Source organism: Pelodiscus sinensis, chromosome 11, assembly GCF_052426305.1.
Source record: "Pelodiscus sinensis isolate ZL-2025 chromosome 11, ASM5242630v1, whole genome shotgun sequence".
Taxonomy (NCBI): Eukaryota; Metazoa; Chordata; order Testudines; family Trionychidae; genus Pelodiscus; species Pelodiscus sinensis.
In genome coordinates, this window is record NC_143062.1 from 51,776,166 (window position 1) to 51,796,129 (window position 19,964).

Consider the following 19,964-nt stretch of genomic DNA (forward strand, 5'->3'; position numbering starts at 1 on the left):
TCCATTGTGAACTCAGCATTAAGTTGGTTTACAGTAACAATAGGACAAAGTTACATGCTGCCAAGAAAACGGAATATAATTAGAAAGGGCAACAGGCAAATAAAAGTGAAATCACATCTAAAAGTCTAAAGCTTTATCTAGGAAGGTACAGGCTTTGTTCAAGAGGGTTTCTCTGATCAGTCTCCCTAGCCATGGCTGACTCACTGTCAGGAGCTTCCACAGAAGTACAAGATGCTGGCTTCCCTTTTCTTCCTAAGTGAAAGATCTTTTTGCCTTTGTGGGAGTCTCACCTATATTCAGTTTCCAGAGACTTCAACCCCTTATTGGTTAAGGGACCCATCTTTCCCAGTTGCAACAACTTAGGGATGTTCTCTGCCTTCCCCTTCTCAGACACTTCGCCAAAGGATTAATGCCCACAAAACAGATATCAGACAAGATCACAAAGAAAAACCAGTTTCTTGCCATTTTAACCAGAAAGGACACTCTCTCAATGACTTAACCACCTGCATTCTGCTACAAAGACCTTTTACATCTGCACTTGAAAGGGAATCCTCTGAACTGTCATTCATGTTAAAATTCGACACTCTCCAGGAAGGAATGAACAAATACGCAAACTATCTTACCCATTACCAAGATAGCTTCTCCAATTATCACCTCTAATACCATTAGCTCACAGACGTCCCACTCTCCCCACCTCTAATATCATCAATTCACAGACACTTACCTTCCTTCCCCCTCCCCCCCCGCATCCCCCTCCTGTTCTGAAATGTGATTTGTCCTTTTCATATGTGTTCATTTTTTTTAATTGTATCCTTTGGTATATATGGTTGTGACTATTTTCTTCCACTATTTGATCTGAGGAAGTGGGTCTGGCCCACAAAAGCTCATCATCTAATAAACCACCTTGATAGTCTTTAAAGTGCTACATTGTCCTGCATTTTGCTTCAGCTACCCCAGACTAACACGGCTACATTTCTATTAATATTAAGGAGTATTCCTAATTCTTTATGCAATGGTAATACATACAATTCACAACTGTACTGGTCACCAGTGTGTCAGACTTTCATAAAAGACCTCGCTCAACACACTTATCATACAGTACCATCTTTTAGCAAGTATACCCCACACCCAAGTATACCCCGCACCCGAGTATACCCCGCACCCGAGTATACCCCGCACCCGAGTATACCCCGCGGTTTTTGCAGTTTGAGTAAAAAAAAATCTTGTATACCCCACACGAGTATAACCCGCAGGGTATACAACACTTTTTTTAAAACTGTGCGGGGGGTGGGAGTGGGGGAGAGATTAGCCACCCTCCGGATGGGGGAGCACTCACCCCACCTGGTTCCCGCGAAGCCGCACAACCTCTGAGTGGGGGAATGAGAGTGCTCCCCCTCCCTTTCCTGCGGCTGTGCAGCCGCCAGACTCCAGGTCAGGGAGCGCTCATCCCCCAGTTCCTGCGAAGGAATGCTCCCCCTGCCCCTTCCTGCAGCTGTGCAGCACCCGGGAGATGAGCGCTCCCCTGCCCGGAAGCTAGAGGCTGCGCAGCCACAGGAAGGGGCGGGGAGAGCGCTCATCTCCTGGTTCCTGCGCAGGAAGGGGCAGGGAGAGCGCTCCTTCACAGGAACCAGGAGATGAGCGCTCTTCCGCCTGGAGGCTGGCGGCTGTGCAGTGGGGGAAGGAGTAGGGGAGCGCTCACCACCAAGTGAGTAAATAAATGTTTGTATACCCCGCACCCGAGTATACCCCGCAGGAGATGAGCGGGGTTTGTAAAAATGAATATAACCCGCAGGTTATATTTGCTAAAATACGGTAATACTGAATGCAATCAGCAGATGCAATTGCTGAACACTCCACCCAGTCTTTAGGGATGCAAGCAACTAGTCGACTACCCAATAAGCACATGCTTACTGGGTAGTCGAGTCACTATTCGACTAGTCGCTTCCCCCACTATGGCTCTGCAGTTTCCCCGCTTTTTGACTAATTGAGTAATCAATGGGAATTCCATCAACTACTCAATTAGCTGATTAAACCCAATTAACATCCCTAGTAAAAATGTGTGATGTATTCTCTGGAAAGTAAAACACAGCTAAGCTTCTCTCTCCTGCTGGGTGGAGGCATCACCTCCTCCCCCACTTGTTAGATTGCTATCTTTTATTTTTTACCCAACATGTAAATAGACCCTCAATATCTCTGTCTGATAACTAGCAGAGAAACACACATTTCTTTGTCTAAGGCAGACTGCTTATCAATTCCCCCGATGTGCCAGGTTTAAAACACATTTGCATCATATTTCTACAATATATCCATAATGTTTAATACACATCACATAGCTACATCATGCAAAAATATGATCGATCAATGAGTTACAGGTTGAACTCCTCTAGCCCGGTACACTCTGGGCTGGCTATATCTGCAGTACGGCATGATTTTAGTTAGCTGCATGTCCACTTATCATGGCTGTGGCCAAGTTTCCCACAGTCTCAAAGTTTGTTTACAGCCACCAGTCCTGACTCTCAGTGTTCTGTGCTATTACTTAGCTCTAATTTACCCCTCAATGTCTTCTTAGAGCCCAGCAATGCTGCTAAACAATATCGACCTCCCATGGTCCAGCAAATTCTCTGGTTCCGCACTGGTCAGGTCCCAACGGTGCCAGACTAGCGAGGGTCGGCACGTATTAGTTTTCCAAGGACATAAGGCACATTTTAGATTACAGATTATAACCATGGTGAGTTGGGGTACAGGACAGCTGAAACTCACTACCTGATACCCAGGAGCCTCCTACCCTTTGGCCCTGGGATGCTCTTAGGGTCATACCTTCACCCTTACAGAGCTGCAGGAGGGTTAGAGAGTGGCTAAACATAGGCAAAAGATCAGAGCCCTCTTTCCTGTACAAGACATCTGCCACCATGTTTTCCTTCCTCGTGGAAGAACCCGTTCTCACCTTTGTTTAATTTACAGTCTCCAGGATAGAATATCAGAGTATGCATAATTTCACATACAAAGTTGTTACAAACATTTCAGTGACATTAATGACCAGTGTATTATTAGATTTTAAACAACATGTAATCTCTGAAAGAAATACCATGACACCCGTGCATATGCCAGGCCTTACAAGAGTTGCTGACTGAGTAGTGAACCTCAAATGGGCCATCAAACTCCATCCCGCTGTGCTGAGGCACGGTATACGTAAAGTTCCTCATACATTAGCAGTTGCTTCGCTGCAAGCAAGCCAAACAATTGTCAGGGATGGTCGATGGCAGTACCTCTTCTCTGAGCCATAGCTACATCTACCTTCAGGGAAAGACAAAGATTTCCAACATTTTCATGTTGTAAGGAAGGTGGCTAAGCCAGAATTATGCATCTCAGGAATACCCTAACAGAGTCATTCTTTGGAACAGACATTAGTCGAGGAGAAGTTATGAACGGTGTAATCTCCAGATGAAAAACAGTCAAAGAATCTGTTCATGGAAAAGAACCCCAGAAAAGCTACCACACCAAGTTTTTACATAGATACAACACTGGTGCAAAGTTATAATCTTCACCAGTGAACTGGAGAAAATGTTATTTGCCTCCCAAAGGGTGTCAAATGTCACCTAGAAATAAAAGAATAAATAGCAGCAAGCGGGACTGTTCACAGTAAATATGTTTAGGAACAAACAAAGTTAAGTCCTAGCTGACAGCATCAAACAAACAGCAATCAGGAGGTATGATTGCATACCCTGGTACTGGATACGCGTTATCTCTGAACTCTGCGATTGCTAAAACAAGTATTGGGTGAAGCTCTGTGCCAACAATACTTGCAGATTGCTCCACCACACTGATGCTTCTTGCACAGATACCTCAATTCAAACTATAGTGTTATCAGGAGTGGAAAAGCTTTGCCACAAACCCACAAGGCTGAGCTCTATTCAGTATCTTCACAAATAATTAAGATAATGACACATAGGAGACTTGTAAACTATGTAGAGGGGCTGCAGACGCTTTGGAGGGGAGGATTAGAATTCAAAGTGACCTTAAACTGAAGAAATGGTGTGAAATAAATAGGATTACATTTAATATGGACAAATGTGAAGTACTATAGATAGGAGGGAATAATCAACTTAAATATAAGATCATAAATGGTTGTCTAGGAAGAAATACGGCAAAAAAGGATCTGGAGGTATAGTGAATCACAAACTAAGTATGAGTCAACAATGTAATACTGTTGCAAGAAGACTGAATATCATTCTGGGACATATTGGCAGGCGTTTTCTAACACCACAAGAAAAGTAATTCTTCCATTCTATTCAGACCTGATAAGGTCACAACTGTACTAATGTGTCCAGTTCTGGGCATCATATTCTGGGAAAGATGTAGACAAACTGGAGAAAGTGCAGAGGACAGTAACAAAAATGACTAAAGGTCTAGAAAACCTGACCTATGGGGAAAACTGTGTGTGTTTAGTCTGGAGAAGACAGGGAGAGGGAGGTGCAAGAAACATGGTAGGTGTCTTCAAGTACATAAAAGGTTGATTTAAAAAGGTGGGTGATGAATTGCTCTCCTTGTCCACTAAGGACAGGACAAAGACAAGAAGTAATGAGCTTAAATTGCACCTATGGAGAGTCGCACTAGACATTAGGAACTGTGAGGATAGTGATGCAGTGGAAGAAATTACTGAGGGAGGCTGTGGAATTTCCATCATTCTACATTTTAAAGAAGAGGTTAGACCAGGACTACTCAACACGTCGCCCACGGGCCACAAACAAACAGGAGTTTTGGTTGTATGCGGGGCTCAGCAGCCCGCAGGTGGGAGCCAAAACAAAAAAGTCATCAATAGAATGGTCTTCTGTTGATATGTGTTTTAGTAGTTAAATTCCTGGACTGTCAATGCTCATTACAAGTGCTGTCATGGGGTGGAAATTGCGTAAATGTTGCATTTTATTAATATCAGCAGAACTGACTTAAATGGGGCCTGCGTGTTGTGTAGTGTTGTCTTAAACTTTGTATTCATCCCATCAGTGTGAAAGAAGCTATTTGCATAAACATTTGCAAGTATATGCAACCACACTTAAGTTGTGACCCTTGGCATGTGCTGAATGTATCATTGTGGCCCCCTGGGCTTCCAAAGTTGAGTAGCCCTGGATTAGACAAACATTGGTCAGAGAGTGTAGATAATATTTAGTCTTGATTCAGTGCAAGAGACTGAACTACATGGCCTACTGAGGGCCCTTCCAATCCTATATTTCTATAATTCTAAGTAGCTAGTATTCAAAGGGAGGTTTCATCAGAGAATTAAAAACTAAATTAAAATACCAAACTGGGGTAGATTCTCTTCCATCTGGGAAGAGATTTGATAATCTTTGATTAATCTGTACAGTGCAGAATGAACACGTGACAAGAAAACTTCCACATGAGAATGAAATCCTGTAATGACCACGAAGTGGACTTTAATGGAGCTCAAAGACAGACCTCCTTTCTTCAGAGTGAATATATATCCTAGAATCTCACAAATGGATGAGTCAACAGGACACAGAGGATATCAAATGCAGCATCTTGCTGAAGGTAAGTTTTCCTTGTGGATTCCATTCCGCTATCAATTAGGACTTATTTAACCTTTCTGGAACAGGAGAGTTCTAACCCTGAAAGCACCGAGGTACCACGCCGTAGGCTGTAGCATGTTCAGATGGAGGTGATAAATGTTCCAAGACCTTAGTGAGAAGACTGAGCATCAAAGGGAGACTGATTACCAGCCAGGAGATGAAGCAGATAAGCTTGCCATCCAAGGAGGAATGGATCAAAACCACTGTGACAGTTGGAGGAAGATATCTGAAGGGAACCCCAAGCAAGGCTTGTCCAGATTTTTCAGTCAGTTGAAGGATACACACACACAGCTGGGAACAGAGCTACTTGTTCAGACTGTCATTTGGGAGCATAAACTGTCCTGAACAAGGCTTCGAAGCAGCACAGACAAGCCCATTTGAAAGTAGCAAGAGGAGTTGCAGGCATGATATCACAGGGACCTGTGGTCTCAACTGTGTTGAGATAGGAAAAGACTACTCCCCATTGGTGAAGCTGTGCATTCACTATGACTGTAACTTTTGTCTATTCTCTGAGGTTTGCAGAGTGTCAAAAATGGAGGACTTCCTGACCTACAGGAAACGTTGAAATGTCTTGAGAGGCATATCACATGAAAGTGCATCTTGATGGTCACGGGTTGTGAAACAGTCTCCCAGATCCACACATGGAATAGCAGCTCTGATTGTTGTTTTCTTGAATTTTTGAACCTTGACAAAAGGTATCAACATCCTGAAATCTAGAACTGGCTTCTACCCTGCCCTTCTTTTTTGGGAACCAGGAAAGGACTTGAAATAAAATCCCCTTGTTCTGTACTGAGCGGGAACTAGTTGCACAGCTCCTTGTGTAAAGGAAGGAGTGACTTTTGTCTCAGGAGAAGTGTAGTAGATGGGTACTTGAAAAGGTACTGGGAAGGGGGTGGGAGGGAGGTGTGGAATGGTAAAGGATGGAGTAGAACAATGTTATAACCACCAAGACTTATCTATCAAAGACTCAGATGTGTAGCTGGGTTAGTCTGCAACTTTAAAAACCATAGAGACTAAAACAAAGCTCACTTCTTCAGATGAGATGGTCTTAACTATCAAAGGTAATTGTTGGGGTATGTAAGGATTAAGTAATGACCTGGGTAACCATTACAACGGTATAGGGAAGAAGACAGCACTATTTCTTCTGCTTGATAGACAAAGTTTGCTACCCTTTCCTTTCCTGTTTTCCTGGGATAGATAAGTGCACAGCTGCACCAAGAACGTAACTTCTAATGAATAACCCTATGTATAAAATTGGGCTCCCTTTGTTCTCCCTCTTCCTTTCCCATTAGCTCAGAAAAATATTCAGGGTCACAGCTCCTTCTCCCTCTTGTAAGCTGCTGATTCAGGGAGTTTGTGCTGTAAAAGCTGCAAGCTTCAGCTAAAAGTGCTGTAAATAGTGAGGATATAATTATATTCATCACATGGTTATTACTAATCATATGGGTGTTCCTATTACTAAATAAGAGCAAAAGGGGAAGTTGTAATAAATGTGTATTTGCATACTAACCCCGATAAAAGAGTGTACCTGCGATTAATTTGTTGCTCACAGGTTTTGGTGTTTGAGGCAGAATGAGTATCTGCAAGAAAGAAGTCCGTCTACTCCATCCACCTCGGAGCAATCCTGTTCTTTTCCAACTGTAATTCTGCCCCCAGGAGATGTGGAAGTGGGAGGATCAAAAGCACAGGATGGTCTTGCATCAGACCTGGATAACAGTATTTAGGGATTCTTTTTAGGTGCCTTTGACACCATATGGTAGGTGAAAAACTGAGCTGAGCACAGTCTAAGATGGCTGAGATCTCGTTTTCTGGAAGAAGTATGCCCAGTGAATGAGGAGTCACCCTAGAGTCCTTCAGCTAACAAAGGGCCTCATCCAGAGACTCTCTGCTTCTTCAAGACAGACCCAAAAAAGAAAACAACAGAACCCCACTTATCACCTACAGTTCCCAGTTCAAACCTTTCCAGCACATCCTTGACAAACTACAACTTATCCTGGAAAATGACCCCTCACACTTTCCCAAAAGAAATAAAAGAAATAAAGTCACTAATTTACATAATTTTATTCTTTTATTAATGACAACAAAAGAAAACTTTAAAAGTAACTAACAGGCAGGAATTTGCAAACTGATTACTATCAAATGCTCCACCTCTGGTCAGGCTGACCCATCACAGCCCTATGTACTCTTGATAACGGGTGCAGAGACAGCTAGGATGCATGGACAGATCAAATGAAGATGATGGGGATAATCCAAGTATTGCAAGGCTGGAAAAGTACTGGCTAAAGGAGAGATGACCGTAGACTGTGCCGAAAGAACTTTTCAGATTCAAAGGAGGTTATTAAGGAAGTCATCAAAGACTTAATATTTTAATTAATATGTAGAACTGTGATAACGCAATCTGCTATTGATACAAAGTTGGGATTCACTGTCAATGCAAAGGAGGATTGGGTTATTATACAGAAAGAACTGGATGACCTGAGAACTGATGTAACAAAATGGGATGAAATTTAATAGTATGAAGTGCAAAGTCAAGCATTTAGGGGCTAAAAAGAAAAATTTCTGCTTTAAGACAGGGGAGCTGAAAACGAAAGAGGAGGAGAAAGACTTGGATTAATTAATAGATCACGGAGGACTAGGAGACACCAATGTAATATAGCTGCGAAAAAGGCAAATGTGATCTTAGGACACATCAGATGTGGTATTTACAGTAAAGAAAGGGAAGTATTAATACCATTACACAAGGCACTGTTAATACCTAATCCGAAATATTGTGTACTGTAGTAGGATGAGAGCCTGAGACATAAGCTTTTGAATCAGAGGCCTGAAATGAGGCCGGACCTGCTCTCACAGTCTGGCAAGAATAGGTCTGATATTGCGGAAATACACATTTCTAAGAACGTGCTAGTTACAAAGCACTCATGCAAACATATACCAATATCAAGTATGGTACACATACATTCCTCAAGAATAATAGGAACATACTGACCCATCCTAAAAGATAAGGTCAGAATGTGTAGTAGAGATGTTTTAATTGAACCAGCATGTACTAGGTAATAAGTAATAACTAACCTTGTCAGGGGGCAGTAACTATATCAGAAGGCAGTACTGACTTGTTTGCATTGGGCTATAAAAACCATATGTCAGAGGGAATATTTGTCTAGCCTAGGTAGGAACGGAATGTCCTGCCATTTATTGAACCGGTCCATTGTTACAGGCATGCTGGTCTGGTAGAGTATGCAGGATACTAGTACCATGCTTCATTGACAATAAACCTGGCTTCGAGCCTTTTTCCCTTAACAGATCCTGGATAGTTTGCTCAAGGTCTGCCATGACAGCTGTCTGCACAGAGCTGGAATGGCATACAGAAGGAACATACGCATGCAGCCAAACATCTATCAACATCTAACCACATGTACTATTCTAGTTGTCCACATTCAAGATAGATAAATTCAAACTGGAACCAATTCAGAGAAGGGTTATTTAGACGATCAGGGAATGGAGAACCTATCTTAGGAGGCAAAACTTAGTGTGGCTTGTTTAGCCTAACAAAATGAAAGCTGAGAGAGGATCCAATTGTGCTCCATAAATACATCAGGACGTACAGCTTTTTAAGTTGAAGTAAAATGTTGGCACAAGAACAAAAGGGTAAAAACTGGCCATGAATAAATTTAAGCTGGAAATTAGAAGAAGGGTTCCTTACCATCTGAGGAATAAGGATCTGGAACAGCCTTCCAATTGAAGTAGTAGGTGCAAATACTCTAACTAGTTTTAAGATGGAGCTTGATAAATTTGTGAATGGGAAAATATGCTAGAGTTGCCTACAAAAGCAGAGGGCTAGATATGATTACTCAGAAGATCTCCTCCAGTACAATGTCCTCTAATCATAATTTGCCCTTCATTCAAGGAACCTTGAAGAGCCATCTTAGTGCCTCTGAAGTCAAGTGAACCCAAACCACAAGCCTCAAAGGCACTGTTGGCTCAGTTTACTGCTCTCCACTGGAGCCAGAAGGCTTGGATAAAGGTCTGTCTTCAATGTCTCCAAGCAAGTGGAGAGCTGAAATCGGCCACAACAGTTATAGTTTAAATAGGGAGCTCCTTTGTTAACCACGATCAGAAAGAAACTGGAAGGCAATGTTCTTGGGGACCAGCAACTGCTCTACACAGAAGACACATTGATGTATTAAAGAGCCAAACGCCTTAGAAAACTAAGGAATTCCCATCTAACTCAAACTAGAAGTATGACACCCACGAGCAACAATATATTGAGTGTAAGTGAATAAAGCCTGATAAGTAGGTATTGAAGGCAGTTGAGAAATGCAGATTCAATGGTGTCTGCTGTATTGTATGTTCCACAAATCATCATCTTTGAAAGTCTAATATTATCCATATTTTGTTTTTATATCTACTTTCCATGTCCAAAAGCATTTCCCTAACGATGCCACATTGTTGGATTTCTGCTCATGGGTCTCATACTTCTAGTTTGAGTTAGCTGGGAGGAGTTCCTTAATTATCAGGCTTTATTCATTTTCAATATACAGGCAGTCCCCGGGTTACATGGATCCGACTTACATCGGATCCCTACTTACAAACGGGGTGAGGCAACCCCGCACTAGCTGCTTCCCCACAGCAGACCAGGGAGACGCGGAGCGGCTTCTCAGCAGACACCTCAGCTTGAGAATAAAGGACTGAGGGAAGTGAGGTGTGGGAGAATAAAACTGAGCTCTGGAGAAATGTTTGGCTAGAGTTTCCCCTACAATATGTACCAGTTCCGACTTACATACAAATTCAACTTAAGAACAAACCTACAGTCCCTATCTTGTACGTAACCCAGGGACTGCCTGTACTGTCTTTTTGACCTGCACAATTTTGCCCATACTGGTGACAGCAGTAAAGTACCAACAAGTGTCAAATCCTCTGGAGGAAAAAAAAAAGTCACATATAGCACAAACTCAGCCCTAAATCTTCTGCAGTCAGCTAGCTTTCAGTATAAAATCTTATGTAGATGACAGATTATTTGTAGAACATGAGCTCATCAAAATAGGAATTTGGCTGAATTAACTAGGATACAAGCACCCAACGTAGAAGTGCTTTGTAAACTCCCTAAAAATACCATAAATGACAATCCAAAGAAAATGGGAGTTTTAAAGAACTGTTTTGAAATCTTTAGTGTCTACTTAATTGGTGCCATTATTTGAAAGAAGAGCATCTGATAATTATGTGATGAGTCAACATCTGTGGCTGAATCAAGATCCTGTTCCCACAGCCACTTATCCTGACATTCCTCAAGATTATTCATATTAACATCCCCGTTTTATAGGAGCCACAAATGCATAGTCTTCATATCTGCAGAAGAACTAAGTGGGTGTTCATCAACAGAACTGTCACTAGGAGATGCTTATAAGAGGAAACTGATACACCACAGTTTCTCTCAATGCCTTTATTATAAAAGGATTAAAAAACTATTTTATACTTATGAAAGGGAGATTCTTTTAATTACACAGACACGTAGAACCCATTGATCTGCAAGAGAATCTATAGACTGACTGACAGCATCCTTTACAATAGCTACCTAGTACAGAAGAACAGGCCAAATACAGTGAAAGCTTTGTTAATCAGCACTCTGTTAACTGGCATTATTCCCCGCCACAATACCACTTTGCATGTCCAGCTGGCCACTGGGGGAGGGCTGATGTCATCAGCAGGCACCTCCTTTGCCCTCAGTCTGACTTGAGCTACCAGAACTGGATCTGCCAATGGGGGGCAGTGCAGAGCAATAAGCTTTGTATTCCAGCACATTCAATTAACCAGCAACCCCCATTCCCCATGAGAGCTGGATAACAAAGCTTTCACTGTAATAGAGGAAAGCTATTTATAGATGCCTCTAAAGGCAGTGAATAAAAAAATAAAGAAAAACAAAAGCTACGTGAGGTGCTGAGTCTATATGCACTTCCTGCTATTTTCACGATTGAAATGGAACTGAAAGTCTGAGCTCTAATCTCCACAGAACTCATACAAGTCAATGGCTCATCTTCCTACCTCTCAACGACATAAAAATTGTCTCCATCATCTCCTTGGTCTATGACGTGTTCCTGAGGTTTCACTTTCCTCTCAAACATGGCATCGAGAACCTGAGACAACTGCTCCTGGAAGGTTAAAATAAGCTGCATTAACATTATTCACTGGAAAAAGTATGGTCCATTGAACTTCTGTTCTGAACAGTGAGTGGTAAAGCACATTGATTTTCATATTCTGAACAGGACAGTCTTTTGACATTAAACAGCTTTCAATTTTACAATAATAATCGCATTGTGTATTTCAAGCCTAAATAGCTAATCCACTGCTATAGGTTCAATGCCAAAGTGCACAAGATGGATTAGATTCTCAGAGTGTAAAACTGTAAACTGATATAGCTTCTTTGATAGGAATACACATGGCTGGCCAATAATTCAATAAATAAACTTTTCTAACTTAGAGATCAAAACTAACTCGGTCCACTCTGCCCTGGTACCAATATGTTCAAGTCGGGCATTATGTTTTTTAACTTTCCAGAAAACCTGATTTATCCAGAAAATTAACTTTTATTGAAGTGACAGTGTCTACGTGATTAGGACAAACAAAAGGTAGGACTAATTTATATCAATCTTTGTAGACCGTCTTCCTAACAAAAATGTCTCTGTGTATAATATGCTGGGGGCAAGGATGCTGAAAGACAAATTACCCCAAGGGAGCCTGATCTGGAAAAGAGGACCAGTGATCTTAGTTTGTATAACAATGCAATACTGTTTCAATGATACATCCTACCGGTCAGGCTACACAATGAAGATACTGAATGGGGTAAATGTCGCATAACTAGATTTCACAGATTGTTGGGAAATTATTACCATGCAATTCCTTGGTAATCCTCCTAGGGCTTCCAAGTGGAAATAAAGAATTAATCCCTTATCTGCTTGGCTATTAGTAGCCCCTCACTAAAAAAGGAAAAAAACAGTCCAACCACAGAAGAATGATTCACAAAATGTGTGAAAAATTAACCAACTAATTATGTAGTAGGCAAAATAGAAGACAGATGATTACTTATTTACCCTTTATTCAATACTCAGACAAAGTATATCCATCACCTACAACCCCCACCCCACCTCACCCTACGTGTTCAGTGTATGTGAACATTAACATTAGACAGACATGCCAGGTCTGTTGTAGCAGTACTACCTGATCTAAGTTTTTGAAGAGGAGAATATCTTTGCATGCTTCCTGCAGTCTACATCTCTGCTCATCTGTTTTTGGATGAACAACCTGCAAGGAAAAGAAAACAAACCTGTCATGGCAGTAAAGAAATCTGTTCACTGTCTGAAGCACATTTAACTTCACAAAGTGAATCACAACATTAAGAGCCTTGATGCAACTGCAAACTCAAAAGAATGAAAAGTGAAATAATATATACAATAAAAATATGAAAAAGGTGAAAGAAAAACAATATACAGTGGCAATAATTGTACAGGAACTCATACTTTCAAAAATTCCATATTCTGATTAAGCATATTTTTAAAGAACCTCCAAAACATTTAGAACATTTAAAAAAAATTAAACTGAGTTAGCCAAAGAAACTATTTTATTGCTTTAATATTTGCCCTTTATATTAAATACTAGTGGCTCTGTTATAACTAGACTATGAGAGATATTTCATAGAATCATAGAATACTAGACCAGGAAGGGACCTAGAGAAGTCATCAAGTCCAGTCCCCTGCCCTCACAGCAGGACCAAGCACAATCTAGATCACCCGTGATAGAGGTCTATCCAACCTGTTCTTAAATATCTCCAGTGATGGAGATTCCACAACCACCCAAGGTAATTTATTCCAGTTTTAACCATCCTGACAGGTAGGAAGTTTTTCCTCATGTTCAACCTAAACCTCCCTTGCTGCAAGTTAAGTCCACTGCTTCTTGTCCTATCCTATCAGAGGCCAAGGAGAAAATTTTTTCTCTCGCCTTCTTGTAACACCTTTTCAGACACTTGAAAACCACTATCATGTCCCCTCTCAGTCTTCTCTTTTCTAAACTAAAAGAGCCCAGTTCTTTCAGTCTTCCCTCACAGCTCATGTTCTCTAGATATTTATTCATTTCTGCTGCTCTTTTCTGGACCGTCTCCAATTTCCCCACATCTCTCTTGAAACGTGGTGCCCGGAGCTGGACACAATACTCCAATTGAGGCCTGATCAGTACAGATCAGATCAGAGTAGAGCAGAAGAATGACTTCTCATGTCTTGCTCACAACACTCCTGTTAATGCAGCCCAGAATTATGTTTGCTTTTTTTGCAACAGCATCACACTGTTGACTCCTATTTCACTTGTGGTCCACTATGACCCCTAGATCCCTTTCTGCAGTTCCTTCCTAGACAGTCACTTCCCACTCTATATGTGTGAAATGGATTGTTCCTTCCTAAGTGGAGCACTTTGCATTTGTCCGTATAGGTCTTAAAAGTAGTTATTTAAAATAAATGAATTTTAATTTTAAATTCTGGAATTCTTTCCCAAGCTCTCTCACTTCTGAATTGTTTAGTCATCTTCAGGCAACTGAAACACAAAGCCTGCCCAGCAGACTAGACCAGGAAGGGAAGATGGAAGAGAAAAGAAACAAGAACTTGGAAGAAAGGAAACAAACCATTTCAAGTAAAAAACAAAGTCTGACCCCTCTTCTTTTAAATTGCTGTTTTCTCTTTCTTCCTAAATCAGAACTTCGCAGGGAAAGAGGGACCAGACACCAATTCAACTGCTGAGAACACATCTAACTCAGACCTCTGTGCCTCTTATGAGCAAGAATTGGAAGAGACCCAAGACCTTTATGAGACTAGGAGAGATGAATGTGATGTGGTTCAGTCACAGATGATCCCTTGGGGCTGTTTCCTGGTGTGCTGATTATGCCACTGGCCCTTTTCTGGGGCTTCCCAGAACAGGGTTTTGCAGGGCCAGATTCTCTGGTCCCTCCCAGACAAGGCACAGAGTTGGGGTAAATGAAGAGCAATGAAGACACTGAACCACTTCAGCTCTGGAAGAATGCAATTCTGAGGCACTGCACTCCAGAATCCTGCCCCCAGAAGGGATCAAACCCCAAAATAAATCGGTCTTTCTCTGAGTAAACGTTTCACACAAAGCTCATGAGGATGTTCACCTTCTTTATCAGTGAAAGAGAATATGCACACTGATTTCTCCCCCCAGATAATTATTTACACAGGGTTGATAAATAAAGGTGACTTTGTTAAGTACAAACCGTAGGATTCAAGTGGTTGCAAGTGAAAATGAACAGTACAAATAAATTACAGAAAAGGGAAAGGGAAAGGGAAAGGGAAAGGGAAAAAGGAAAAAGGAAAAGAAAAGGCACAGCTAGTTCCAGTAGGGTTGCCAGATGGTTGAAGCAAAAAATACCAACCCCCCCCCTAAAAAAAACCACAGAGAAAAAATTCTGTTGAAGGAAAAAAAAAGGGGGAGGCAAAGTTGTTGAGAAAAAAAAAAGAAAACCTCCAAGACCATTTTGTGCCAGCAGCCTTGCAGAACCAGGTAAGCATAGGGTCTGGGGGCTTGGGGGTGTTGGGAGCCAAGGAGGGGAGAAGGGGGCCTCGAGGGGGGAGGCAAGTTGCTTCTCAGTTTAAATCTCTGTGGTAATCACAGGGATAGGATCACTGCTAGGGTTACCAGGTAGTCTTTAAAAAAAAAAGGACATGCTTCATGGGGGGGGGGGGGGGACACCAGCCAGGAGGGGAGCAGTGTTGGCTCGGAAGGGGGTGGCCATGATACAGAGCTAATGGGGGGGCAATGGGTCTGGCTGGGGGAAATGGGGGAGCCAACGGGAAGCAGGGCTGGTCGGTTGGGGGGGAGGAGAAGGGTCAGGCGGAATGGGGCTGGCCATGGGGTATTGGGATGGAGCAGCTGGCAGGGGCAGAACTAGCCGGGGGGAGCTCAGGAGAAGGGGAGAACTGGCCGCCGGAAGCAGGGCTGGTGGGGGGTGCAGCTGGACTGGCCACGGAAGATCTGGAGCGGGAACCAGCCAGCGGGACACAGCTGGAAGCAGCTGGGGGTGGGGAGGACTGGCTGGGGAAGATCCGGAGTAGGAACCGGCCAGTGGGACACAGATCTGGCGGAGGGGCAGGGGAGCAAATCAGCAGGCGGGGAGCAGGACTGACCCGAGCTGTGCAGATCCTAGGGTGCTCCTGTCCCGCGTGAGTGAGTCCGGCTGCAGCTCCACCGTGAGCTTGACCAGTGCGCAGGAGCGTGGACCGGGCTGCCCCTCCTCCTCTTCACTCGCAACCAGGGCTCCCAGCACCGATCACGCCCCACCTCCGAGTCACTCCACCCGCCCCCACCAGGCTTCCGTCCAGCACCCAGCCAGAAAACCAGGAAATACCGAACATTGCACATTTTTTTACTGGACAGAGGGCCCAAAAACTGGACTGTCCGGTAGAAAACCAGACACCTGGCAACCCTAGTCTCCGGTGGTTCCCTTTGTACCTTAGTGTGCTAGGCCCTGCCTCAGGCCGGTCAAAGACAAAAGGACAGATAGCTTCCCATTGTTTATACAGATGCTCCTTGGGTGTTAATGTTTTGTACTCTATCCCCACCTTCTATGGAAAGTTACCTGGTCAAACTCCACTACCAGGTGGCATGGTCACACATCTGCCTAAGACCAGCCACTGCTTAGACTTAAAGGACAAACAAGGCAGTTCTCAAGTCGTTAAGTTGATCATAGGGATGTTAAATTGCAGGTAACTAACTGAATCGTCGATGCAAAATGCGACTAGTCGATAGGGCGCCTCCGCCTCTGAAGCGGCTGTTGCTACACTTTAAAGGTGAAAGCACCACATGGAGCCCAGGGTCAGCTGGGGACTCCCCTGCTGGTGGGGGCTCCATGCAGCACTGCTGCTTTGAAACACAAGAAGGAGCCTCATGGCAGGCTCCCGCAACGACGGTTCAAAGTAGCAGCACCACGCAGAGCCCGGGGTCTGGCTCCACGCGGCACTGCCGCTTTGAAGTACCCCCTGCTTCCCCCTCCCTTGTTACCTCTTTCTGATAGAGGCAGCAAAAGGGGGGGGGAAGGAAGTGACTAGTCGACAAGCTTGCTGACTCTCCGATAAGCATGTGCTCATTGGATAGCTGACTAGTCTTTCACATCCCTAGCTGATCACCTAGTCATTAAGGGTTCCGAGGAGCACCATCGAGGGCTTACATTTGCACATTTTAAACCATTTCATCACTCATATTTCTGACTTTTCATATAAGAATGATACATGCACCCAAGACATACAGATCCAGCAGACTGTCACATTAACATCGATAGCTTACATGAGGAATTTTAGCCAAAGCATCTTCAAGTTCTGCATATTTATATTCATAAGCCAATTTCATGAAGTATGGGGGCTGGACTGTCACAGTGAAGCTAGTGTAGAAAGAGCTTCTCCCTGATGAATGACCTTTCCTAAGCATTTTCAGACACTAGGCATGGGAGGTTAGGAACTAAAATCTTTCCCTTGCACCAGTGAAAATGAGTCATCCATTCAGTCTTAAGAGATGAATGATCCTGCCGTGAGGGCATGGGTCTGGACTTGATCCCTCGAACTCCCTTCCAGTTCTAGTGTCCTATGATTCTATGGGCTTCTAAAAAGTGGAGATCCGAGTCCGCAGATGACAACAGCTTGTCCCAACAGAACCACACAGCCTACTAACAACACTATTTGTTTAATTTTATTCTAAATCTAATATTAATAAAATTAAAAATCAAGTGATAGAAGTAGACTAAACTATGTTTGTAGAGAAAACACTGAACAGGAGGGAAGAGGAAGATGGGGTATCCCAGCAACAGCAACTTATGGAGCCACACAAGTGATGATTCCACAAGCGAAAATAACGTGCAGCTCCAATGGTCACAACGTTAGGAGGTTCAGATTTTGGTGCAGAGAGTAGGTGTCTATACTGACAATAAGTTAATTGGAAATTTTATTTTCATTAAGCCACAAATTCCACTGCAGTATTTGAAGTGCTCAGGCCCACCGGTAAGAGGGAGCACAAGGGCAGCTGCCCCAGGCCTGGTGATCCGGCAGCTAGCGCTCCATGCCCTTCAAATCCATGGTTCTCAACCTTGTTCATACTGCAGACTGGAAAACCCATTCACAAACTTTTGGTGGGCCAGTAATGTGTTGTTTGCATATTCATTACGCAAATCGTGAATATTCAAATATGTAAATATAATGTTACCAGTCCACCAAAAGTTTGTGAATGGGTTTGCGGGTCTGTGGTATAAAAAGCCTCAGCACCCAGAGCCCCCCAGTGCCAGTCCTAACCCCTAGAGCCCCCCCCACCCCTCACTACCCTCAGTGCCAGCCACTGACCCCAGAGTCCCTGCACCCAAGATCTTGACAAGATCCGAAGTATATGGCATAGTACCTAGATACCTTTGTGAGGATTATTAAAGAAATTTCTGGACAGTACAAAAGTCTTATATATTTGAGTGGCCATAACCATGGTACATTATCTAAAATACTTGATACCAGAATTTCATTGGCCATCACTACAAAAATGAAGACAGATGTGTTTCCTTCAGATGGCATCTTTCCACATAAAGAGAACTAATGCCAATTTTTTTCACTAAAATAATTCCTTATTGTAATGAAAACAAAATCCAAGTAAATTCACTAGGGGTTAAAATAGGATACTAAGCATATAAAAGGATGAATTGCTTCAAATTAACCATAAAGATAGCCAGGATTCTGAAAGAAAGTTATACAATTAAGTATTTAGCCATTAAAAACAGAAGAACATAAATGTTGGATGTAAAAAAAATTCTTTAAGTCAAAAAGCCTCTAACGCAATAAATGAATCCACTTTTCAAAAACATATTTGCAGTTTCCAGAGATCCCCATCATCTGGTTTTCAGTGGTTTGTACTAAAAGATTTTAAAAAGCATCTTTTCCTTCATAATAAACTAAATTGCCTTTAAATGTTCACAATAGGAAAAATATGCCATGTCCTTGAGTCTAACAAGGTAAGTGAGGTGCATTCCAGAAGTCAAAGGAAATATGACCCCATCAACCAGGAACGGTAATATCCCTATAAATGACTGATTTACAAAGATTCAACAACTGGTGACTACAGGCTCCCTTCAGCCTAAAAGCTGGCTCCCCACGAGCACTGGCTCCGTAGAACTGCCTGCCCTCTGCCCCACGCTGCTGCCTTTATTGAAAACAGCAGCGCGGAGGGAGAGGGGCCAGGAGAGGCTGCTCCATGGGGATGGTGGAGCAGCCTCTGTCTCCATGGAGCTCGGGCCCTCCATGAACAGGGACTGCTGCTGCCTCCGTATGAGAGGCAGCAGCATGGTGTGGCAGGGGGCTTCCCGGGAGTGGGGCCAGGAGTGCACTGGCCCCCAAGGACTATTGGATAATTGTGCGATTACACGATTATTAAATTATTCAATATTTAATATCCCTAAAAACCATATGAGGTCTTTTAATCGAGGCATCCAGAGAGCTGTGCTAAAGCTTAACTAATTCTTCACACTAGCATTACTGCTCCAAGACTTGTATGAACAAGTCCTACGTAAGCAGATAATTAAGGATGGAAAAGATTTGAGTTCACATAAATAGTAGGCCTCTAGGTACAATTTTAAAATGCTTTTGGACAACAGATTTGTCCATCCAAGCCCATTCTGCACAAAGGAACACACAGAACAAAGACGCTCAACATGTCAGAAATCTGCTGTCAGTAATCATTTCACATTGCAGAATTAACAAGGGGATGAGATGCTTCCATATATATGTAACCTCTGCAAAAGACTGTGCCAGGTGTGATTTGCCCACTCTTACCCTTGGTTCTGTATCTTCCTCTTCCTCATCTGGGTTGAAGGCTTCAGCACAAACTTAACAGGGAGAAGAAGAAAACAAAGGTTACATAAAAGCTCTATTTCACAGGAGCATAAGACAGACAACATTTCAATTCCTTCCCCCTACATTTGTCCTTCTATATTTCACTTTTGTTTCCAAAGTGATTTGTGCGTGAATAGTGCCACAATGTCACAGTATGAAATCCTACTTTGTTATCAGAATGGATACATTTTGGGAGCATGCAGACACCCAAGTGAAGGGCATGTAAAAGACTGAGTGAGCTTCCTCCACATTAGCCAAACTAAAACTTTCAAAACTCCACCTCTAAACAGCAAGCTTACCTTTCAAATAATATAGTACTCTAATGCACACATACATATTTCAGTTCGGCAATGTCTTACACCAAATTTATCTTAATCATGAACACAGATCCATTCACAAAACTTGCCCTAAGCCAGGACTCTGGGTGGGCCCTCCTCACCTCATCATAACCTCTTCCCCCAGAAGCCCTAGAATGCGT

At 42.9% G+C, this 19,964-nt stretch overlaps 1 protein-coding gene and 1 long non-coding RNA gene across 4 annotated transcripts in view; one reads left to right on the forward strand and one right to left on the reverse strand.

Moving 5' to 3' along the window:
* Nucleotides 1–11,621, forward strand: part of LOC142830893 (uncharacterized) — a 62,666-nt gene extending 51,045 nt beyond the window's left edge. The window contains exons 3-4 of one of the 2 annotated variants that reach the window (XR_012906418.2): nucleotides 5,360–5,544; nucleotides 7,135–11,621. This is a non-coding gene — a long non-coding RNA (uncharacterized LOC142830893). Of the gene's footprint in view, nucleotides 1–5,359 lie in introns of both variants that reach the window. The other variant, XR_016350464.1, reaches the window with a different exon arrangement.
* Nucleotides 1–19,964, reverse strand: part of PRKAR2A (protein kinase cAMP-dependent type II regulatory subunit alpha) — a 128,077-nt gene that overhangs the window by 27,690 nt on the left and 80,423 nt on the right. For both annotated transcript variants that reach the window (XM_075938415.2, XM_075938414.2), the window contains 3 exons: nucleotides 19,427–19,479; nucleotides 12,792–12,875; nucleotides 11,619–11,725 (listed from right to left, as the gene is read on the reverse strand). In XM_075938415.2, the coding sequence (XP_075794530.1) occupies nucleotides 11,619–11,725; nucleotides 12,792–12,875; nucleotides 19,427–19,479 (244 nt within the window). The remainder of the gene's footprint in view (nucleotides 1–11,618; nucleotides 11,726–12,791; nucleotides 12,876–19,426; nucleotides 19,480–19,964) is intronic.